A 25,794-nucleotide genomic window follows, 5' to 3' on the forward strand; every position below is an offset into this window, starting at 1 on the left:
TTCATATACTGACTCATTGCAAAACCATAGAGATTGGGTCTTCGATTTCATCCTATTTGAACTGGACGTGTAAATCTGTTTTATATATATATAGTAGTGTCTATATGTGTATGTCTGTGATCTCCTCACAAATCTCTGGATAGATTTCAGTCAAATCTGACACAGAAACAGCAGGCCTCAGGTGTATCAGCACTGTGGGATTTGTAACCTCCTACCTCCAATAGGAGAGGAGATACACAAAGAAACCTGTTTTTTCCATACACAGAGAAACCTGTTTTTTCCAGCCCCTGGCATATAAGCTGCCCTGCATAACAGGTATGTTGTATGGGAACAGTATCGGCCTACTAAATGACCATAATTTGCAGGTCAGCCTTCATGTCAGGGGCAACAAATATTTTTCTGGTCTGGAAATGTACGTTGCCCTGTATCACAGATGTGTTGTGTTTGAGTAATGTTGGCCTGCTTAATCGTCCTACTTCGCACAGTGACCTGTACATCAAGGGCAAGTAAATGACATTCAAGCCCCTGATGTGTTGCATGCCCTGCATGACAGCCATGTTGTGGGAGCAATGTAGGCCACTTTATTGATTTGTATTCCAGGGGCTACACATGTCAATGAGCATTGCTGGGGACAGGTTGAGATGGATAGAGGAGGGGATGGACAGAGTTAAGGAGAGGAGGAAATGGTCAGAGAAAGGGGAGGTGGGAGAGATGCCTGAGGCAGGTGAGAAGTGTAGAGGGATGGTGGGCAGATGGAAAAGGAAGAGAAGTAAATAGAGATGGAAAGAGAGAGGGGGAGGAGGATATGATCAGAGAGAGGAGGAAGGAATATATGGTCAGAGTTGGGGGGTGGAAGAAATGGGCAAATGGAGGAAGAGGAGATGAAGAGACAGGCAGAGTGGGGAGGACGAGATAGATATAGTTGGGCGCATGAGGTGAACAGACAGAGAGAGGAAGAGGTAGTTACAGGGAGGGGGAGCAGGATGTCTGTTCAGTATATGTGTCGAACACATACGCAGACGAAACCGCAATGACAAAGTTAGTATAAATATATAAAAGAATCTCTTGTACAATGAATAGCCTTGTAGACTGAAAAAGTCTGTAAGTCACTCCTGTTTACGAAGAGGGTAAGAAGATTGGCTGCATACTATTTAAGATCAAAACCACTGAACTATATCTGTTGAAGGAGCCTACAGCATATTCTAAGCTAAAAAATCGTGACGTTCCTGAAGGAGAACAAGCTTCTCTCAAAGTACTGGCGAAGATTCAGGAAAAACCGCTCGTTTGAAAACAGCTTGTTTTATTCATACAGGAAATTTTACAAGCACTAGAAGGGGATAACAGGTAGATTCCATCTTCTTGAATTTCCGAGAGGCGTTCCGCACTGTACCACGTGATTGTTTCCTAAATCTTACGGGGACTGGCTGGAGGAAAATTTGACTAATAGAACTCCGACCGTTATAACGGTCAACAAATGTTCCACAGAAACGAAAATAACATCGAATGTCTCTGAAGGTGGAGGAAAGGGACCTCTAATGTTTTCAGTTTATATAAACAATATATAACACGGGATCAGCAGCACTACAAGACATTTCGCTGTTGTGCACAGGAAAATATCGTTGTTTGGAGAATTTACGGAATTGCAGAAAGTCTCGGCGAATATTTGCACTTGCTGTAATGAATGGTAATTCTCTTTAAACGTGAATAAACGAAATATAACACCCATAACAAAAAGAAAGATCCCAATAGTATCCGGTTATAACGTAAATAATGAACACACACAGTGCAGTCATATAAATGTGACTACCGTCCATGTTCGGCGTCAAAGTGCACAGGCGGTCGGTGGTAGCACTATCAGTGAGGGTATACATGGCATGTCTGGGGGACGCAGAAAACAATGCAGCTGTTGTCTTAATGCGGAAACGGAACGATTTATTTGATGTTCAAACGGACATGTTCATTGTGTTTCGGGCCAAGGATGGATGCATTTCCAAAAAGGCAAAGTTTGTAAATTATTTGTGTGGAGATGTAGTTCAAGTACACCGTGCTTGACAAGATAGCACTTTCCAAAACTGGCGCAGAGGCAACTGTGGTGCACCAGAAACCATAGACGACAGGGGTGAACGACGGCAGCGGAGGTGTTTACGGGTGAATAAACGTGCAACTGTTGAGAAACTGACCGCCGAGATGAGGCAAGAGGGTTTCAATAGTGTGTTCTCAACTATCATTCAGCGAACGTTACTGCGTGTGGACCTCCGCACCAGGTGCTCGGTTCATGCAGCCATACTGACTGCTGTTCGTCGGCGGCGAAGGCTGGAATTTGCACGCCAACACTGGATGTCTACTGAGTTGCGGGAGGTGGCCTTTTCAGGCGAACCACTTTTATGTCCCATCGGACAGATGGCCATTGGCGTGTACGACGCTGCAGCAATCGTCAAATGGGTCCACGCCAGAGGATGGAACGTTATCGTCTGGGTAATGTGTTCCTCGTATTCCCTCGGTGGACTCATAATTCTGGAACGCTCAATAATTCAGTGCAAGTGTGCATTTATCATTGGGAACCATGTGCACCTACACATCCAGTTTATTTTTCCTCTTCATAGTGGCATCTACCAACAGGGAAATGTAACGTATCACACAGCTAGTAGTGTACATGTGTGGTTCGAAGTGCACCAAGATGAGTTTACCATGCTCCCCTGGCCATCTCTGGGTCCACTTCGATCGGCCTGTCCGCGCCCTGGAGATTCAACCGAGAAACCTAGCGCAGCTGGCTACCGTGCTGGAGTCAGCAGGGCTCCACGTCCATGTCGACACCTTCCAGAAGCTCAGTGACACTTCTTTCACGCCTCGCAGTGGTTCGCGCTGCAAAAGGTGGTTATTGAAGCTTTTGGCATTAATCTGACTGCACGGGGTATGTGAGCGTCAAATCATTTTTCGGGATAATAAAAAGCGATATGAAATAGAATGATCACGTAGAATAAGTATCGGGTAAGGCGAATCGAGGACTCAGACTTGTTCAAGGGCTCTGGGAAAATGCAATGGACCTGTGAAACAAATCGCATATATGACGCTAGTTGGATCAGTTCTGTTGTCACAGCGTTTGGAGACGACATCAAATAGGTATGACAACACACGTGAACTGACTCAGAGATGCGGTGCTAAGACCGTAACAGATTATAACCCATTCGAAAATGGAACAGCAGTGCTTGGGAAGTGAAATAGGAAGATTTGGAAGAAACACGACGTAGTTCTTCCGACACCTGTTTGTGTTAATTTAGAAAACTTGTATACGAAAATGACTGTGCAATCGTTATGCTGTCAGCAACGTAAATCTCGTGCAGGCAACACGGGAATAAGATGGGAGACTTTAGAGTACACATCGAAGCACATACCGCCTCTTTTCCATCGCTCATTTACGCGAATATAGAAGAAAGAAAATCGATGATATAGTTACGGTGTATCCTGCGCCATGGACCGTACAGTGGCTTCTGAAGTATATATGTATAAGGAGCAGTCAAATAAAAACAGTACAAATGAAAGAAGGTAATCGCCACAGCTGTTCATACATTTCTCCCACTGTGGGACAAGATAGTCAATGCCTTTATGGAAAAGTGTTGCGTGCGGCACCATGATTGTACCAAGACGTGCACCTTTCGTCCGAAGCAAAGTGGCGGCCACGAGTGTCTTTCTTCAGGGCTCCAAAAATATGTAAATCGCATGGGGAGAGACGGATTGTACGGATTATGTGTAACAGATTCCCAGTGAAACTTCTGCAGCGTAGTCTAAACAACCTTGGCAACATATGGGTGGACCACAAGATTCGCTGGGAAGGCCTTACACATCCCCCATACAGTTCCCATCTCTCACCGTGCGATTTCCATATTTTTGGAGCCCTGAAGAAAGACATACGTGACTGTCGATTTGATTCAGACGAAGATGTCCAGGCCTGGGTACCATCACGATTCTGTAGGCAACCGCAGATATTTTTCCATGAAGGCCTTGACTGTTTTGTCTCGCAGAGGGATAAATGTATTAGCAGTTATGGTGATCACTTTTGAAATTATAAATTGTTTACTTAATTTTTCCCATGTGCCTTGTTTTCATTTCACTACCTCTTGTAGATCCCCTCAAGCATGAAAGTGGAATTTGATGTCTCAGACGTTCCACAAAACTCTAGGAATCTTGCTGATTTCTTTCGTCATAGGGATAAAAATTACGCATCAACTTTTGACAGATGAATGCAGCATTGGATCGGCTACGGCCCATAATCAATTCATAGCAGATCGACTTACGCACGCACGTATCACAAAGGCGGTAGGACAACCATCTTGTAAACACTATGTAGAACGGTAGATGCTTCCGGATTATTTTTTCGACACTGTCAACTTTGCTTTTTATCTCTGCTGTTATCACCCAACACTACTAAACAGTTAGCAGTGATGAGCTGTTGAATATACAGTATAGTCACTGACCTGACATTCTGAGGCAGTTCTTAGTATAGTCTACATGTTTTTGATACATTTGATCAGTGTTTAGATATTTATATCTACCAAATTAAATGGGAGTAACAAATGCTGAAAATGAAGAAGTTCATGTTAACAATGATTTAAGGTTGCAGCTTATTACTAACGGCGTTTAATTTGTTTGTTTAAGAGGTAATAGAGAATGTGCGACGCAAGGCTGGTAACGATAATAAACTGCAAGGATAATGCAAAACAGTTACCAAAGCTGAGGTCCATAAAGGGCGCGGCCCCTTCTGCTGAAAGAAGGGAAAGTTATAATAGACAAGAAACATAGCAGAGAATTCACAGGTCGGGAGAAATAAAACAAAGATGACACTAAAGGAGCGCAAAAGAAACGAGAACAATGCTTTGTTAAACTACAAAATTTGGATAAACCCAGTGGAAAAGGAGAAATAATTGTAGGAGAACAAGATGGCGCGATATGTGGTAAGGTATTAACATAGTAGTGATGGGTACAGCGAATGTAACAGTAGTTGAAGGGGACAAAGCTTGTCTGCGGTTTGTATACAGAGAGAAAGAGATAGACAACGACCAGGAAGAAGTGGAGGATGATGTATGTAGTGTCGGAAGACTGATGATTATATAAGAAATGGTGCCTAAGAAAAGATGGGCTGCAAACAGCCACGTAACGGAAAAGCCTGATACGGTGAAGAAATACCTGTAGGAGAATAAGCGCAAATAAACATCTGAATTGGCCATGACCATGAGAATGTCAGAGTCAAAGCGAGAATCTAACCACAAAAGCCTTCGTCTATTTTAAATGTCGTTTTAATCCTGTGGTTTCCCTTAGACATCACTTTCTCTTCATTTCTTGTGAGAAAGGGAGTTAGTGTCGTCGTGCTGATACACGGTGTTAGTGGCGATTTGAATCTTCATGCATATGTCATGTTCAAATTAGGAATCTTGTAACGGAGCTGTTGTGGAATGTTTGGAATGGAATACGGCAGTCTGTATAATACAATGACAAACCTCTGCCTTTAGGAGCTATCAGGACTACATTCTTTGCCAGCTGTTCTCACTAAATCCTCTTCGCGTGCAAAGGATACGATGGACGGTAACCAGATATTTATCTTGTCAGAACTCTTCGTCGTTAAAACTCTCTCTCTCCTCCAGAAGCAGAATAGCCAATTTACTAAGCAAATACTGACGGACAGAGAGGACTACGAGTATATATAGATAGCATGCAGATCTGTGAATACGTGTTTGAAATGAGTCATCAATTTCTCATGAATGATTCTCTGGCGTTTTGTTGGTTGGTGCCACAGTAAATTGCATGCAGGACTGAATTAAGAAAGGAGCAAGATCTGATTAGGCATATACACTAAATCGTGTTCTTATTGATTCATATGAAACCTGGTATATAACTTTGTAATAACTCGTCGCATAAATGGAAGGCATCATCTAATGTTTTAACGGCGTTAGAGAATTGTCGGCAGTCTCCGCATCATACTTAATAAATTCATTCCAACATTTTGTGGAACAGATCACTTACAACTACCGCGTGTCGTATGAACCGTATCCCTCTTTTCGAAGCTCTCGAATACTGTCTGAAAGAGTACACAGATAGATACAAAAGTCGTAGTTTTTTCTCTGTCCTGGAAGGCAGAAAGGTTACGAGCGTTGGCTACACTGTAAAATACATGTCATTTCACTTATTATCACCTGCTAGAAATTGTTGAAGCGCTTATGAACCTTTTAAGATACCATAATTCTGTGTTCACCCACTTGAATTAGGAAAAAGTCCTCACTAAGCGACGCACTACATCTTTTAATCGCCATATTAGTTAGAAAGATATCACTATCAACTTCGCTTTTACACATGGATATAATAATGTTTGCTCCTGGTATCGAAATTTTAAAAGAGACGAATTCGACGGCATTCCTCACTTTAAAATCCAATTAGTGGTTTCAGAGAAATTACAATATTTACAATTTAGGATTTATCTCTTTTGAACATGAAATCTATTGCTGTCTTAGGCACAAGTTCGTGTTATACGGAACTTCTGCGTTAGGCTGTGGGGCGCTCCAGCTTGACGCAGCTAAGAGCCTTCTTAGAAATGCGAAATGTGGAGAGAGGTTTAGTTTAAAACTGATAATAATCACACTTTACTACATGTGGTAGCACCGACACACCAACTAGCAGGCAAAGAACATAGCGTCTAAGGTTAATTCAACAGTTAACTACTGTAACATTTCTACTCTTGTTTCTGCCAGAGCTTGGAAAGAAAGGTCCACGTCAAAAATTGAGTGGATTTGTAAAACAAGGAAACTGAGGTATGAAGATTGTTAAGTATTAACTTTGCATCATGAGTTTAATGTCAAGATACACAGCTAAATTGTAAAATGACATCAGTGACAGCAATAAAAATGAAATCACAATAATAAACACTTACTTAAAAGACCCATCGTTCACTGTAGTGCACTGCTGCAGTCGCTGGTGCAAAAACTTCTGGACAGACCGAAGAAATTCTCCCGTGTCATTACACATGCTGCAACAATGGACTTTTCAAATCCTCTTGGTTCGTCAGAACTTGTGCATAGATTTTTTGATCTCGCCGAAACTACCAATCGGATTTTGAAGAGTGAAACTCCATTCAGTTCGTCTGTTTTAGAATGACGATACTATATAGCAGTAATAATTACCATAGTCCCACTGGAACCAACGCGACTATGAAAGGAGACTATATGCCGTTTAGTGAGGACTTTCTCATACTGCATCTAGGAAAAAAGAGGATTGTAATATGTTAAACGGTCCATGAAACATCTGAGGTGAACATTGTAGCTGGCTCACCCTATATTAATGTTTATAGTGATCTCCATGGTGTTTTTTCTGAATATTCCTGCAAAGAAGATGACATAGCTTTTGTTTAGTGATATCGAGTCTGGCCATGATTTCTGTGTAAATGAGTGGCGCGTATTCCAGTAAAGTTAGTCTGAAAGCAGTGATTTTCCACAAAGGACGCTTACTTCCTTCCATTCCAGTTGGACGTGCAATTAATCTAAAGAAGACATATGAGAACTTTAAAGTACTGATCACATCTATCCAGAATGAGAAATACAAATAGCGTGTAAGTGGACGTCTGAAGGTAAATGAAATTCTTCTCGACATCTGTATCTACATATACACTCCTGGAAATGGAAAAAAGAACACATTGACACCGGTGTGTCAGACCCACCATACTTGCTCCGGACACTGCGAGAGGGCTGTACAAGCAATGATCACACGCACGGCACAGCGGACACACCAGGAACCGCGGGGTTGGCCGTCGAATGGCGCTAGCTGCGCAGCATTTGTGCACCGCCGCCGTCAGTGTCAGACAGTTTGCCGTGCATACGGAGCTCCATCGCAGTCTTTAACACTGGTAGCATGCCGCGACAGCGTAGACGTGAACCGTATGTGCAGTTGACGGACTTTGAGCGAGGGCGTATAGTGGGCATGCGGGAGGCCGGGTGGACGTACCGCCGAATTGCTCAACACGTGGGGCGTGAGGTCTCCACAGTACATCGATGTTGTCGCCAGTGGTCGGCGGAAGGTGCACGTGCCCGTCGACCTGGGACCGGACCGCAGCGACGCACGGATGCACGCCAAGACCGTAGGATCCTACGCAGTGCCGTAGGGGACCGCACCGCCACTTCCCAGCAAATTAGGGACACTGTTGCTCCTGGGGTATCGGCGAGGACCATTCGCAACCGTCTCCATGAAGCTGGGCTACGGTCCCGCACACCGTTAGGCCGTCTTCCGCTCACGCCCCAACATCGTGCAGCCCGCCTCCAGTGGTGTCGCGACAGGCGTGAATGGAGGGCGAATGGAGACGTGTCGTCTTCAGCGATGAGAGTCGCTTCTGCCTTGGTGCCAATGATGGTCGTATGCGTGTTTGGCGCCGTGCAGGTGAGCGCCACAATCAGGACTGCATACGACCGAGGCACACAGGGCCAACACCCGGCATCATGGTGTGGGGAGCGATCTCCTACACTGGCCGTACACCACTGGTGATCGTCGAGGGGACACTGAATAGTGCACGGTACATCCAAACCGTCATCGAACCCATCGTTCTACCATTCCTAGACCGGCAAGGGAACTTGCTGTTCCAACAGGACAATGCACGTCCGCATGTATCCCGTGCCACCCAACATGCTCTAGAAGGTGTAAGTCAACTACCCTGGCCAGCAAGATCTCCGGATCTGTCCCCCATTGAGCATGTTTGTGACTGGATGAAGCGTCGTCTCACGCGGTCTGCACGTCCAGCACGAACGCCGGTCCAACTGAGGCGCCAGGTGGAAATGGCATGGCAAGCCGTTCCACAGGACTACATCCAGCATCTCTACGATCGTCTCCATGGGAGAATAGCAGCCTGCATTGCTGCGAAAGGTGGATATACACTGTACTAGTGCCGACATTGTGCATGCTCTGTTGCCTGTGTCTATGTGCCTGTGGTTCTGTCAGTGTGATCATGTGATGTATTTGACCCCAGGAATGTGTCAATAAAGTTTCCCCTTCCTGGGACAATGAATTCACGGTGTTCTTATTTCAATTTCCAGGAGTATATATTCCGCAAGTCACGTACGCTTTGTGGCGGGGTACCCTGTGCCAGTACCAGTCATTTTTATTCCTGTTCCACTCTCAAATAGAGCGAGGAAAAAAACGTCTATCTATGTACTTCCATGCGGACCCTAATTTCTCATTTTTGCGATCCTTCCTCATAATGTACATTGGCAGCAGCTTTAAATATCTGTTCTCTAAATTTTCTCAATAGTGTACCCAAAAAGAACGTTGCCTTCCCTCCAGGGATTCCTGTTTGAATTCCTAAAGCGTGTCCGTAATACTTACGTGTTGTTCGAACCGACCGTTAACAAATCTAGCAGCCCGCCTCTGAACTGCTTCGATATCCTCCCTTCAATCCGACCTCGTAGGTATCCTAAAGACTGGAACAGTACTCAGGAGTGGGTAGCATAGTGTCCTGTGTGCCGTCTCCTTTGCAGACGAACCAAAGTTTCCTAAAATTCTCCTAATAAACGGAAGTCGACCATTCGCTTCCCTACTACAGTTATTACATACTCGTTCTATTTCATATCAGTGTACAACATTACGCCTGGGTATTTAATCGACGTGACTGCGTCAAGCAGCACACTGAAAATGCTGTATTCCAATGTTACGCGGTTGTTTTTCCTATTGTATTAATTTACATTTTGCTACACTTAGAGCTAGCTGTCATTGATCACACCAAGGTTGGTTTCTTGGTTCGTATTTTGTGGGAGGGGACCAAACAGCGAGGTGATCGGCCCCATGGATTAGGGAAGGATGAGGAAGGAAGTCGGCCGTGCCCTTTCAAAGGAACTCTCCCGGCATTTGCCTGAAACGATTTAGGGTAATCACGGAAAACTTAAATCAGGATGACCGGACGCGGGTTTGAACCCTTGTCCTCCCGAATGCGAGCCCTGTGTGCTAACCACTGTGCCACCTCGCTCGATCATATCAACTAGAAATTGTGTCTACTTTGTATTTTCAGTATGTTCTCCGTGAATCTCAAAATATCTCAGAGCTTTCTGCTACGTTTTTCAGCCTGCTCTCGGTCCCGAGAATAATTTGAGAAAGTGCAATTTCCTGGAGGGCAGTAAATTCGGGAACTTTGTTACCTATACATCGACAATTTAGTGAGAAAATTTTGACAGTCGAAGTGTCATTACTCTGAACGCGGTCTGGCTTCGCCCTCCGTGTGTCTTCTGGCAAGTGTTCATCAGAATACATCAAACTGCCGTTTATCCTAAAATAGCCCCTTTGCACCCCGCAAGTGTTCTGTGACCTGAGTAGCTGCTTCCTTTGTATAGTGCACCCTTGAAGGGGAGTCCTACATTTCCCCATCCCATATCGCCGCGAACGGGACAGCAGGGAAAGAACAAATCGCTGTTGGGGAAAAGAATCGCTTGCTCGTTATGAACTACTGCTTGGACAGAAGTATGTGATGAAAACTCGCCTCTGTTTCTGTCTACTCCACTCTACCCCAAGAATGAGTGACTACCTCCGGTACACATTAAATTGGGTCTCGTCAAAAGATTTAGTGAAAACTATGGGCAAAACTTCATTCACATTCATGCATTCGCGAGAGAAGTCTGCAAGGAGCAAGGAGCAAAAATAAAGCAGGAAATAGTTGTAGGACCACAAATTAGGAAATTAAAGTCTGGTGAACATTTCCTTGATTTGTTGAGCGATGTTGAAAGTATGCCAAGGCTCTCTTTCATAAGTGGCAGCAAGGAGTTTCTAGCCAACCGCAGGGCACAGAACTATTGCGATGTACAGAAACTACTGAGATCGTACCAACTTATTGAATTTAATATATTATTTCTTGTATCATGATTTGGACTTCTTACTTTCTAACCTTGGCGCCGTTAGTGACGAACACTGAAAACGGTTTCCCCAGGACATTTCTCAAATGGAAAAACGTTATCACGGGAATTGGAGTACCACAGTGTTGTGAGACTGCGGGTGATCCTTATGATGCGGCGTTCCTGAGACAAAGTATTGCAGGAAATCAGGAAGAAAATACTTTTCAATATGATTCCTTGCTCTGTTACATATTCCTTTGTTCTTTTGTGTACTATTCTTTTGTGTGTTATTTGCTTTTGGAAGTCTCGCTGCGAGAGCGTGTAATTTTCCTAGATACGTACATACATACTCACTCACGTAAATACATACGCGTACAATGATGAATCAAAACATTACGGTCACTGCCCAACACTGATGGCGTTACGGGCACGTGACGCAGTTAGGGAAATCTAGAAGCGGAGCAGAGACGAAAGGGAACTCATTCTGGCAGCGATATCGACGAGGAAGTCCACTAACATCAGAGATTGTGACAAAGGGCGGATTTTTATGGCCCGGCACCTGGGAACGTGCATCTCGGAAACGGTGAAGTTCGTCGGCTGTTTGTGCGCTATTGCCGCGAAAATCTACGGAAAGTGGTCGAAGGACGGTGAAACCACGAGTAGGCGACAAGGTGTTGGGCGTCTACGCCTCGTCACAGAACGTGGAGGTTGGAGGCTAGCGCACTCTGTAGAGCAAGATAGGCGACGGTGTGGTGGGAAATACGACGAGAGAGTACGGTGTTTGAGAGCACCCCGTTCAGCACCCATTGCTGAACCTGGTACACCGCCGCAGACGACCCATGCGTGTTTCCATTTTCAACCAACGGCATCGTCTCTTATGATTGCAGTGGGCACTGGATCGTCAAAATGGACCGTGGATCTATGGAAATATGTCGCCTGGTCAGGTGAACAACGTTTATTATTACACAACACACAAGGTCGATGGTCGTGTCCGCATACGCCATCAACCAGGCGAACCGCTACTCGAGACATGCATCGTGCCGCGGACGCAGGACGGTGGGGCAGTATCATGCCAGGCAGAGTTTTACTGGGGCAAATTCCAAGGAAGTGGAATTCACGCACGAAACAGATAACTTGTTCGTTGCAAGAATGCCATTCTGCATCACGGAAACTCTTACTCACAAAATTCCACGAGTTCAAGTTTCAAAACAAATCAAGGGACACCCAACCTCGCGCACCATACATCTTGCGTAATGATCACGGTGTCACAGCTAGATATATCCTGGCATAAAAAGAGGGGAACCGACACTCTTTATTTCAAATGGTTCAAATGGCTCTAAGCACTAAGGGACTTAACATCTGAGCTCATCAGTCCACTAGACTTAGAACTACTTAAAGCTAACTAACCTAAGGACATCACACACATCCTTGCCCGAGACAGGATTCGAACCTGCGACTGTAGCAGCAGCGCGGTTCCGGACTGAAGACTTTATTTCCACGAATCGAATAAGAAGGGGGAAAATGAAACTGGATCACTACGTATTCTCCACCACACAGCATAAGGTGACTAGGAATTCAGATATGGATGTAGATGCTCAATCTGCCGTTACCTCTCTGCTGGTGTTCCATGCTTTGCAGGAGTCCCTCCTGTATACTTTTCTGTGTTGTTTTCCCTGGGAGAAATCATTCAACTGTTGTACCATAGTCACAGACTAGTGTTTGGTCGAAGAACAGAAGTATTCCTTTAAGCGATGCAGGCCATGAAGGGAAATTTTGTAGTAGATAGTAATTGTGAACCTAGTCACGTATAGACACTTGAACTTTTCCTTTGGCAGGCGTACGAAATCCAATTGAGCACTGTTCTGGATTATTGTTTAACCATGTCATATCTTAGGTATTGTGTCTTGAAGTGCAGAGAGAGACAGTGAAAACTGAATTCAATTACTGCCAAGTCAACTATATTAGTGGCCACATCCACATACATGCTAGGAGACAGTTGTGTCCTAGATTATATCGATGGTGGACTGTTGTGATTGCGGTGACCATGATTTGAGAACACAACATCGAGGTTATCTGTACCCGTACTAAAATAGTTTGAGTCAAATGTCGTTAGATATTTCAAAAATTGCGTTCTGAAAAGCTAAACCTCAAATTTAATGAGAACCATTCCCCCCATTGCATCATACATTCATTACAAATCCACATAGAAGCATACGATTCATAAGAATCTTTTGTTCAGAGGCATGAAAAATAATAGAGCAATAGGTAAAGTGAACTGTGGTTAGCCGATCACTGAGGAAGAAGAGAAGTTTTCATTCGCTTCAAAGAGTACCTAACAATTTAGCTTATGGACTGACGCAGCCTCCACCATTTCAACTCGCGCCACATTCACCTGGGAACTGATTGCTAGCACCTTGTCACGATATAAAACACATTCATATGATGTTATTTTATCCGTGTTGGATCTTGTGAACTCCGCGGCCGTTAATGATAGTTAGTGAATGACGCAACCAGCCACAAATACTTTTTTAATGTTTTATTTTAGCGCCATAGCCGGTTTCGGGCTAGCATGCCAATCCTCAGACGGATAATATTTTTCGTTACACTTATGTTTTGGTGAACAATGTGCTGCCTGCTCCACACTGTACAAGAATATTCGAGCATATAGTGCTACTTGTCAGTTGGTTCATTAATAAAAATACGCTGAAGTGCTCGCATTTTTATATATGATGCAAATAGTTGTAATCACTTACATACGTTCCAGTAGATGACGATTTGTGTTGTTGCGGTACGTTTGATTTTCTAGCTCGATGTATATGTTCTTGAATTCCACATGGCATACATGTTGTAAATAAATTATTGTGGCACATTTCGTAATATTTTTAAAATGTGTATTGAGCATCACACATGTGCTATGCACTTAATTTTTTTGTTTACAATGCAAAGGTTATCATTAAGCAAAGAAATACAGATATCGTTCATTAATTATTAACCAAGGATGTAAACTGAGAAAAGATGATGTTTGGGATGTGCGAAATGTAACACGTTAATAAGAGAAAAATGTTTACGTCTAATATAAACTTATTTTTAAATGCTCATTTAGAATGTGTTGGGGTCAGCTAACCAATAAACATTTTCTCTAAAATTTCCTTGGGCTATTTACGGAAATCAAACACAAATTGCACCCTTAACACTCACACCACTGCAACTAAAAAAAGGGTATCTTGAAGCTCATCAAGCACTCCAACTTCTTGACGGTTATTATTATTTAAGGTGCAACAGTAATGTAAAACGTGTCGTTTTTGTTGCTTAAAAACTTAGTTGTAACTTTCCAGAATGACGACCAAGCCTCACTCAGCTATTTTTGATTCGAAACAGGACTCTAACATAACTTTTCGTGTGTCAGGTCCAACAGACACAACTTATTACAATTTCGCTTCCCATGGTTGAGGAAAAATCTGGAAGACATACTCGAAACAGTGTCCATCTTTGGTTAAGATGGTTAAGGCTTTCACAAACTGTTAACTTGGCCCAGCTTAATACGTGGAGGTAATGACAGATTTTGTTACGGATCCAAGGGGTTACTGCATAAGAAGAGGTAGGGCCAAAGAGATTATCATAAAAGTTACAATATTTATCAAGCAGTACAACAGTTGCACAGAAATTACAACTTCATATTATTTTTAATTGAAGTAATATATAAATTGTGTCTCACTGAAATCTCTAAAAATGTTTTTTTTTTAATTTTTTTAAATTTTTTTAGAGAATATACCAATTCTAACTGTAATGATACACCACATTAAGATTCAGCACACTAAAAAGAACATGAATAAGACATTTGCATTAATAATGCCTTTTTTCGGCGTTAGCCCCGTGTAATGCATCTAACATACTGAGTTACGAGCTTATCTTTACATGATTTATGACGGATCGGTATGTAACGTATTAAGAAGGCAAAACTTGTTAGCGTTGTCTTATTGCGTGAAAAAGACCACTGTTATAGTAACGGTCTACGTTTATAATGTTGTGCAGCTAGGAGATTTGTCAGCAGATGTCTGGAAGACGCCACGAAAAAGTAATTCCAGTACTGAATCTTCGAATGAATGTACCGATTATGATCGCAAATAACATCGGTTCTTAAATAGCGGAATTATTAAACACCAGGCCGTTTCTCTGGGGACCTGAATTCAATACGTAATTGACTGAAATGCAAATTTGCTGAAATGTTATGTGAAGCTGAAGGATATAACATTGCTGATTTTAGCTTCAATTACAGATTCGTCTCATAGGACAACACATTTCTTGTGATCATTTATCGAATAATTGTGTTACTGATCAGTGTAGACGATATTTTTCTAAAGTCAGTCTCTACATCGCAAAGGAGGCGCTATTGTTCTTTTACTTTGGCGGCATTTTCACGTAGCGTGGAGTTGGGATGTAAAGGAGTTGATGGAGGTAAAAGTTTATTTGAATGCTCACATCAACTGTTTAACGGCTATTACGGTTTCAACTGACTAATCATTTCGAATACCTCATACCCACTTCTTGAACGATGGCTATGTCAAACTGTTTATGGACTACTGGTACTGAAACTGGTATAGTCATAAATACTTTACCTGTGTACTGACTGAAGCAAACTTTTTAATTAAAAGTAATGCACTCCGTGGAGGTGTTAGTTACTAACAAATGAAAAAATCTAACAGAGACAGAGAGACGAGGTCGACGATCTGAATACCACCAAAAGGCTTTGTCCGTTTCACGAGCAGCTGTTGCTTTCCTGTAAGACACCGCGGTTGTGGAAGGTCGCGTAAGAAGAACTGTAAACCGGTCGGTGGGTCTGGCAGAGAAATTCGTACGAGTGGTAGGACCAAATGTTACATAAGAAAAAAGTCCATTTTGATGCCGTCTTGTTTGACTTACTTGACTTAGCCATAGTGCTCCACATTCTCGTTTGGTGAACAAAATGCGAGCTTATCTAGTATGAGACCAGATTTGTAACTCCCGAGTATCACAAGGGAGTTTTGTAGTGCCACTGTCCTTAGCAATATATAAAAATGATCTAGTGTAAAACGCCGAAATCTCTCCACGAGGTTGTTTGCAGATGATGTTGTCGTTTGCAGGACTGTGGTAACACTAGAGGACTTAGCCAAACGCAGGACGACCTGTAGAGTACGGAAGATTGGTATCTGCACTGGCGGTTGAACATGTGCGGAACGAAATGGAACATACTGCACGTAAATAAGCGCAGAGACCGATTACTGCTCTATTATGCTGTTGGTGAAAGGTAACAGTAAGCACCGTACAGTATTTATGGATAACAGTCCGGAGCGATCTAAATACAGGGTTTAACATGGGGAATGTTCAGTATTCAGGGCTACATGACAGGAACGATCATTCGAAGCAATAGAGTTTAGTAAATATGGGCTCTAAAATGCGTACCTTAAGAGATATGATCACTTCTTCAGCATCGATATTGTCAAATAAATCTCTTCTTGCGCAAGTTCTTTTGTTTCCTTGTGTTGAGACATCGTGGTATGGACGCAAACAAGAAAAAAAATGGTTCAAATGTCTCTGAGCACTATGGGACTTAACTTCTGAGGTCATCAGTCCCCTATAACTTAGGACTACGTAACCTAACTAACCTAAGGACATCGCACACATCCATGCCCGAGGCAGGATTCGAACCTGCGACTGTAGCGGTCGTACGGTTCCAGACTGTAGCGCCTAGAACCGCTCGGCCACTCCGGCCGGCTAAACAAGAAAAAAGTGTCTAGTTAACATGGGATCTAAAATGCATATCAAAAATGAAGTAGTGCCCAAAGCTCTTAAGGTATACAATTTAGAACCCATTTTTACTCTACTTTCGAATGATCATTCCTGTCATAGCCCTGAATATTAACCATTCCTCCAGAGACAACCTGTATAATGACCACACACCTCTAATTGTGGAACATATGATGCCGGGTTGGAATTCATTGAAACAGCCTAAGGAAAAGCAATTCAACCACGAAATAAACGGCTTACAAACAACGTGTTTGATGTATTCTTGAGTGTTATTTATTAGTCTGGTACCATTACCAAGTAGGATTAACAGAGGAGAGAGACGGAGAAAGACAGAAAACCCAACGACGATGGCAACTATTTTCACGATGTTGTTCAGTTGGCACGAGAGCATTACAGAAATGCTCAACAAACTCCCGTCGCAGTTGCTTCAAGACAAGCGTCGTGTATGACGCAGAGGGTCGCAGCTGAAGTTCCGACAGCATACGTTCAAAGAAGAGTCAGACGATATTTGACACCTCCCACATGTGTTTCGCGAATTGACAACAACCCGAAAATCAGAAATATTGCAGTTCATACGGTAGTTTATAGAATGTCGTTCTTCCAATGCACCATTTGTGAATGGAACAGAGAATGTGGGAACTGATAGTGTTACCAGAATTAATATGCGTCGCACACTGTTAAGGTGGCTTGCTGAGCTGTAGATGTGTAGAGATAAGCCAAATTACCACAAAATGAATTCCGGAACGAACAAGCACACATGCTGAGAACGGCAGAGTACTCACGAGATATACTTCTGGCGGAGCAGCAGCGTCTGGTCCCTGGTCAAGCTGTCGCCATCCGAACAGCCGCCGCTGCGCTCGTCCATCGCTCGCACTCTCTACTCGCGCCTTGCGCCCAGCTGCGCCAACAGCCGGCAGTCTACGATCGGCGTCGGCCGGCGGGTTCTACCTGGACCGCCGCCAGCTCTCCCAGAAGCCGCGGCTTTCTGCCCGCCTGCTAGGTGGCGCTGTCGGCGCGTAGTTCGCCCAGCGACCGTGCTGCGGCAGCACCGTGTAGTGGCTGCGTACCTCCTGTCTCTTGTTCTCGTACTCAGTTTGATAACGCCACAGAAAGAGAACCACGGCTCAGAATGACGTCAAATTTGACAGTTTATTTATGAATATGGGGAAACGTCACGAAAAAAAGTACACGCAGCACACAACTGCTCCTTAGTTCACGTCTGAGCCGCCCGACAGGACCGTATCCATGACTGATCGCGCACTGCTGGTAAACCTCTTTCAAGAAAGCAGTGACTATGAGCCCGTAATCCTGCAGAAGTTCCAGACAGAGTATGAAGAAAAGGAAAAGGGCACAGGTCATCCCCGTTTGCAAGAAGGGATGCCGTACAGATGTGCAGAACTATAGACCTGTACCTCTAACGTCGATCAGTTGTAGAATTTTGGAAAACGTATTATGTTCGAGTATAATGACTTTTCTGGAGACTAGAAATCTACTCTGTAGGAAGTAGCATGGGTTTCGAAAAAGACGATCGTGTGAAACCCAACTCGCGCTATTCGTCCACAAGACTCAGAGGGCCATAGACAGGGATTCCCAGGTAGATGCCGTGTTTCTTGATTTCCGAAGGCGTTCGATACAGATTATATTAATACTAGTTCCGTGGATCATCAATACGATATTTCGTAATGATGTGGAACGAGTCAAATTTTCCAATACATGACATAATTAAGTTAATTTAACGACATATTTAAGTTAATATAACAACTTTTTTATTTTTTGTTTTTTTTTTAAATTTTTTTATAATTCTTTTTTTTCTTTTTTTTCTTAATTTATATCTAAAAAATCCTCTATGGAGTAGAAGGAGTTGTCATTTCTTCTTAAATATTTGTTGGTTATCTGTCAGACTTTTGATAATATTTGGTAAGTGACCAAAGACTTTAGTGGCAGCATAATTCACCACTTTCTGTGCCAAAGTTAGATTTTATCTTGAATAGTGAAGATCATCATTTCTCCTAGTATTGTAGTTATGCACACTGCTATTATTTTTGAATTGGGTGTGGTTGTTAATAACAAATTTCATAAGAGAGTATATATACTGAGAAGCTACTGTGAATATCCCTAGATCCTTAAATAAATGTCTGCAGGATGATCTTGGGCGGACTCCAGCTATTATTCTGATTACAATAAATACACTCCTGGAAATTGAAATAAGAACACCGTGAATTCATTGTCCCAGGAAGGGGAAACTTTATTGACACATTCCTGGGGTCAGATACATCACATGATCACACTGACAGAACCACAGGCACATAGACACAGGCAACAGAGCATGCACAATGTCGGCACTAGTACAGTGTATATCCACCTTTCGTAGCAATGCAGGCTGCTATTCTCCCATGGAGACGATCGTAGAGATGCTGGATGTAGTCCTGTGGAACGGCTTGCCATGCCATTTCCACCTGGCGCCTCAGTTGGACCAGCGTTCGTGCTGGATGTGCAGACCGCGTGAGACGACGCTTCATCCAGTCCCAAACATGCTCAATGGGGGACAGATCCGGAGATCTTGCTGGCCAGGGTAGTTGACTTACACCTTCTAGAGCACGTTGGGTGGCACGGGATACATGCGGACGTGCATTGTCCTGTTGGAACAGCAAGTTCCCTTGCCGGTCTAGGAATGGTAGAACGATGGGTTCGATGACGGTTTGGATGTACCGTGCACTATTCAGTGTCCCCTCGACGATCACCAGTGGTATATGGCCAGTGTAGGAGATCGCTCCCCACACCATGATGCCGGGTGTTGGCCCTGTGTGCCTCGGTCGTATGCAGTCCTGATTGTGGCGCTCACCTGCACGGCGCCAAACACGCATACGACCATCATTGGCACCAAGGCAGAAGCGACTCTCATCGCTGAAGACGACACGTCTCCATTCGTCCCTCCATTCACGCCTGTCGCGACACCACTGGAGGCGGGCTGCACGATGTTGGGGCGTGAGCGGAAGACGGCCTAACGGTGTGCGGGACCGTAGCCCAGCTTCATGGAGACGGTTGCGAATGGTCCTCGCCGATACCCCAGGAGCAACAGTGTCCCTAATTTGCTGGGAAGTGGCGGTGCGGTCCCCTACGGCACTGCGTAGGATCCTACGGTCTTGGCGTGCATCCGTGCGTCGCTGCGGTCCGGTCCCAGGTCGAGGGGCACGTGCACCTTCCGCCGACCACTGGCGACAACATCGATGTACTGTGGAGACCTCACGCCCCACGTGTTGAGCAATTCGGCGGTACGTCCACCCGGCCTCCCGCATGCCCACTATACGCCCTCGCTCAAAGTCCGTCAACTGCACATACGGTTCACGTCCACGCTGTCGCGGCATGCTACCAGTGTTAAAGACTGCGATGGAGCTCCGTATGCCACGGTAAACTGTCTGACACTGACGGCGGCAGTGCACAAATGCTGCGCAGCTAGCGCCATTCGACGGCCAACACCGCGGTTCCTGGTGTGTCCGCTGTGCCGTGCGTGTGATCATTGCTTGTACAGCCCTCTCGCAGTGTCCGGAGCAAGTATGGTGGGTCTGACACACCGGTGTCAATGTGTTCTTTTTTCCATTTCCAGGAGTGTACTTTATTCCTCAGTGATGAATTACCCCAAAATAAGATGCCATATGCAAGCAATGAGTGAAAATAGGCGTAGTAAGCTAATTTACTAAGATGTTTATCACCAAAATTTGCAATGACCCTATTACATAAGTAGCTGAACTCAAACGTTTCAGCAGATCATCAATGTGTTTCTTCCAATTTAATCTCTCATCAATGGACACACCCAAAAATTTTGAATATTCTACCTTAGCTATATGCTTCTGATTAAGGTCTATATTTATTAATGGCGTCATACCATTTACTGTACGGAACTGTATGTTCTGTGTCTTATCTAAATTCAGTGAGAGTCCGTTTACAAGGAACCACTTAGTAATTTTGCGAAAGACATTATTGACAATTTCATCAGTTAATTCTTGTTTGTCAGGTGTGATTACTATACTTGTATCATCAGCAAAGAGAACTAACTTTGCCTCTTCATGAATATAGAATGGCAAGTCATTAATATATATTAAGAACAACAAAGGACCCAAGACTGACCCTTGTGGAACCTCATTCTTGATAGTTCCCCAGTTTGAGGATTGTGCTGATCTTTGCATATTATGAGAACTGCTTATTTCAACTTTCTGCACTCTTCCAGTTAGGTACGAATTAAACCACTTGTGCAATGTCCCACAGTCGTTTAATGAACAGAGTAAGAGCATACGGAGTATCAGACCAATTGTGTGATTGGATTGATGAGTTCCTAGATAACAGAACGTAGCATGTCATTCTCAATGGAGAGAAGTCTTCCGAAGTAAGGGTGATTTCAGGTGTGCCGCGAGGGAGTGTCGTAGGACCGTTGCTGTTCACAATATATATAAATGACCTTGTGGATAACATCGGAAATTCACTGAGGCTTTTTGCGGATCATGCTGTAATATATCGAGAGGTTGTAACAATGGAAAATTGTACTGAAATGCTGGAGGATCTGCAGCGAATTGACGCATCGTGCAGGGAATGGCAATTGAATCTCAATGTAGACAAGTGTAATGTGCTGCGAATACACAGAAAGAAAGAGCCTTTATCATTTAGCTACAATATAGTAGGTCAGCAACTGGAAGCAGTTAATTTCATAAATTATCTTGGAGTAGGCATTAGGAGTGATTTGAAATGGAATGACCATATAAAATTAATCGTCCATAAAACAGATGACAGACTGAGATTGATTGGAAGAATCCTAAGGAAATGCATTCCGAAATAAAGGAAGTAGCTTACAGTACACTTGTTCGCCCACTGCTTGATTACTGCTCACCGGTGTGGGATCCGTACCAGATAGGGTTCATAGAAGAGATAGGAACATCCAACGGAGAGCAGCGCGCTTCGTTACAGGATCATTTAGTAACTGCGAAAGCGTTACGGAGATGATAGATAAACGGCAGTGGAAGACTCTGCAGGGGAGACGCCTAGTAGCTCGGTACGGGCTTTTGTTGAAGTTTCGAGAACATACCTTTACCGAGGAGTCAAGCAGTACATTGCTCCCTCCTACGTATATCTCGCGAAGAGACCGTGAGGATAAAATAAGAGAGAGATTAGAGCCCACACAGAGGCATACCGACAATCTTTCTTTCCACGAACAATACGAGACTGGAATAGCAGGGAGAACCGATAGAGGTACTCAAAGTACCCTCCGCTACACACCGTCAGGTGGCTTGCGGAGTATGGATGTAGATTTAGATGTAGAAAAGGCAATGTTCCGATGTATGCTAAGGTTTTGGAGAAAGTAATTTCAAAATTCGAATACGCAGGTCGTTTTGAAGCAGTTGATCAGACTTTGTAGAAGATGTTGCCACAGCACTGCAGGGGGGGCGAGCGGTGGTGTCCAAACATGCAGTGTGTGGGGAATTGCTCGAAAGTTGGACATGCCTGAGAGCACGGTGCATAAAATCCTTCGAAACATACGGAACTGCTATCCATACAAAATCACCCATGTTCAGGAGTTGCATCCTGATGGCCTACCACTAAGACAAACGTTCGTTCTGGAATATCTTGCTGTCATGGAAGTGGCCAATGAATGGCCATGGAACATTCTGTGGACATACGAAGCCATCTATAAGGCACATCAATACGTAGAATTGCATAATATAGCCAACGGAAAATCCGCACGCATATCAGCCGGTTCACTTCATTCTGCAAGAGTGGCTATATGGTGGGGCTTGACAGCATCATTCATTGTAGGGCGACATTTTTTCGAGGAGGTGAGTCCTGCGGGTCCTGTTACCTGCACTATCAATGGTAAACGCTATGAGAGTATTTTGCGCACTAATGTCATACCAAACCTTCAACAACGTGGATGTGTGGGTAGGGTCATTTTAATGCAAGACTGCGCTCCTCCGCACATTTGCACAACCAGTGAAGTGTCTGCTGCAGAGAACTGGCCGTCCAGACCACTTGATTTAATCCGTGTGACTTCCGGCTGCGGGGTTATCTGGAAGATATTGTGTTCAGTGTTCCAACTACGAATGTAACTGAACGGAAGGCACGCGTTGTGCAACTGAACGTGACCCTCCAGACACTCCACTCTGTTGTGGAACATACTGTTTCTCGATTCCGACTTACGACAGAAAACGATGGACTGCATACTGAACATGCCTTGCGCCAGTCTCACCACAATTAGAAACTGACGTCATTTCGCTTTTTAAGCGCTTTTTGACCCCAGGAAAATTCAAAATCGATTTCACTGTTACTTTTTGCACGGTTTTTGGCTTCAGGACAATTCAAAAACGAGTTTTACCATCCGATGTGGTACGACCTTGCCGTGGTGGATGGGCTTACCTAAATGACAGTGTCACAACTGTTTCCTGTCGAATTTGTGTAGCCATGCACATTGAACAGTACAAGTCCAAGTATAGTTGTCGTATTGTAATTCAACTGTCGTTTGTAGCCAACCCCATTTATGTTAAGATGCTTACAGTGGCATCTATTTGTAACTTTTTTTGTTTTATGTCGTTTTCCTATGCGTAAATAACACGCTGTTCAAATTTGACGTCATTCTGTGAACAGTGTTCTCTTTCTACAGCGTTCTGAATCTGGAACTTTAACTACGGACATCCTGAGTTTTTTTAATTTAATTTAGTTTTGTTATTTGAGTTTGGTTTATTGAATCATGCTGTCAACAATTTGGTACAAACATAAAAAGCTGTACACAGAGAAAACTCAATATTAAGTACTCATTTGACAGATGTTTACTGACACAAATTGTAAAGGGATGCGAAAAAACCGGCCGCGGTTTGGCAGACGTAATTTATTCTTTTTTTTTCCTTTTAATTTGACCTCCGGAGAGGGGCCTCTATTTAGCGATCAAACACACATGGTTACAATGTCCAGTGAATTATATGAAGAGAATAGATATTGACAGATGTAAGAGGCCAAGATGTCACAATTTTGCTCGCCATAAATTGTTAACAAATAGATCTAGAAGTAAATTAGGCAGCTATGACTTATCATTTCCCGCCATTTCTGAGATTTCGTCACAAAATGGTTCAAATGGCTCTGAGCACTACGGGACTTAACATTTGAGGTCAGTAGTCCCCTAGAACTCATAACTACTTAAACCTAACTAACCTAAGGACATCACACACGTCCATGCCCGAGACAGATTTCGTTACAAGTAAGACATAGAAATGAAACGTGCGTACCATCAAAACCCAGAAATTTTTGCCAATACTCTTACAGAAATTAACAATCATTTTATAATAAAATTAGAAGAAGCCGACTGAGGGTGATGGTGCCTCATACTCAGCAGTATTTTGAAAAAGCCCAACCTCTCATAGTCAAACCTGGGACAGAGAGCGTGTAACGCCGGAAATGCATATCCTCCTATTTCCATCTATTGTACTATAATTTTTTTTCCTTGTTTTGTTACCTCAAGATATGACATTTCTGTCTCTTTATATATTGTAATTGTTTTACTGTTTGTATATATATATATATATATATATATATATATATATATATATATATATATATATATTTATGCATTTATGTCGATGTATAATTGGTTGTTTTGTAAGTATTATTTGTATTTTTACTCTGGGTCTTGCCTAGGGAAAGCTAGGCTATCGAACGAATACATCGATAGGTCGTGTGGAGAACGAAAGTGTTTAGGATCTTTGGTAGTGTTAACTCTGCCGCGTGGAGCGCGGGCAGAGGGAGTCTGGCTGGAGTAGCGAGTGGAGCAGGTGTGTTGTGTGAAGCTCCCGCGAGTTGCCGCGCTTTCGGGGTTTGGCAGCATGTAATTGCGCTCGACTCGCGATGATAGTTTCTGGCATGGTGTCGCGGACGGGAAGCATTAGCTGGCGCACATCAAGAGCCCGTTTCGTCTGGTGACCGTGTCGAGAAGAAGGCGCGCCAACATCCAGCTTCTGCAACAGCGACGGCCGACAATGAGTGACTGTCGCCACCTCCTCGATCGACGGCTTCAAACCTTCAATCAACCAACAAGGAAGACTGGAAGCACGTAAAGTTTTAGAACTGTATGGCAGACCTCAGCTTTTAAAATTGTTCCATTTGCCTCGCGAAATTACAGCAACTTAGCATGAACATTTGTTGCTCATTGTCCCAGTTGCATTACCAAGCAGGGCCCCTTCCTTTTCCGGAATGAACCCGAGTGTCGTTGAAATTCAAACGCCAGCATCGTTTTATTTCACTACTTTAATTTCAAAGTTCAGTTAAGGTATTCGTAGCTGGCTACAATATTTAGATTACACAAGCACAAATTAAGAGTGCGAGTTTTGTTACCGTATTCTAGCTTACCTGTGACTGCAGCTCAGCTTGGTACGTACTAAATTTTACTATTGTTAATTGTTCAGAATCATTTAATTCAAGTTCAAAGTTAAATCTCTTATTTCTAAATTGCGTAGATTCAAGTAGCTTTTGAAATGATTCTTGAGGTAGTCCAAGACTAACCGTATTTTACTGAATTTCGATGTGCTTCAGAAAGAAAGGTCACTACTAACTTCAGTCACTAAATTAACTTTCGATTTTTCCAGTTTTATTAATTCTTTTGCTAAATTAAGTCAGAGTGTAGCGAAATTTATTACTTCTGACAAACTTTCAGTTTTCACACTACGCTTGTCAACCTTCAGTTGCCACGCTTCTAGTGCTAATTATATGTGTAATAATCTTTCTTTTTCAGTTACTATGGTAATTGTCCTTAGGACTGGCGACCGTAATTTCCCCCAAATCTCAAATATCTAATTACCGCTAGTTGATTGTTAACGTAACGGCCGCACATTTACTTTCTTTATTAACTTTACCCCTTTTTCAAAATTAATTTCCACCAGTTTCATTAGCATTTTTCCTTTCATTTAGATGTAATCCTTTCCTCCCTCTTTACCGACAAATTGACTTCGGTGACGATTGCTTTTCCCAAATTTCCATTAGGTACACGCGGTTTAATTTTTCACTGTCATTAAGGTCGATAAGTGAGGGGGATATTACAAGCGTGGTGTGGCTTACGTCAGCTTCCGATCCAGAATAACACTCACAATAACACTCACATGTAGAAGAACTGTAAATGTTGATTCTACGTAGCTGGAGA

At 43.3% G+C, this 25,794-nt stretch overlaps 1 protein-coding gene across 2 annotated transcripts in view; it reads right to left on the minus strand.

Annotated features, from left to right (window-relative positions):
- The window catches only part of LOC126187960 (5-phosphohydroxy-L-lysine phospho-lyase-like), a 320,690-nt gene extending 303,102 nt beyond the window's left edge, over positions 1 to 17,588 (minus strand). The window contains exon 1 of one of the 2 annotated variants that reach the window (XM_049929343.1): positions 17,411 to 17,586. In XM_049929343.1, coding sequence (XP_049785300.1) covers positions 17,411 to 17,493 — 83 coding nt within the window. In that variant the 5' untranslated portion in view covers positions 17,494 to 17,586. Of the gene's footprint in view, positions 1 to 17,410 lie in introns of both variants that reach the window. The other variant, XM_049929351.1, reaches the window with a different exon arrangement.
- Positions 17,589 to 25,794: the final 8,206 nt, after the last annotated feature.

The sequence above is a fragment of the Schistocerca cancellata genome, chromosome 1 (assembly GCF_023864275.1).
Source record: "Schistocerca cancellata isolate TAMUIC-IGC-003103 chromosome 1, iqSchCanc2.1, whole genome shotgun sequence".
Classification (NCBI taxonomy): Eukaryota; Metazoa; Arthropoda; class Insecta; order Orthoptera; family Acrididae; genus Schistocerca; species Schistocerca cancellata.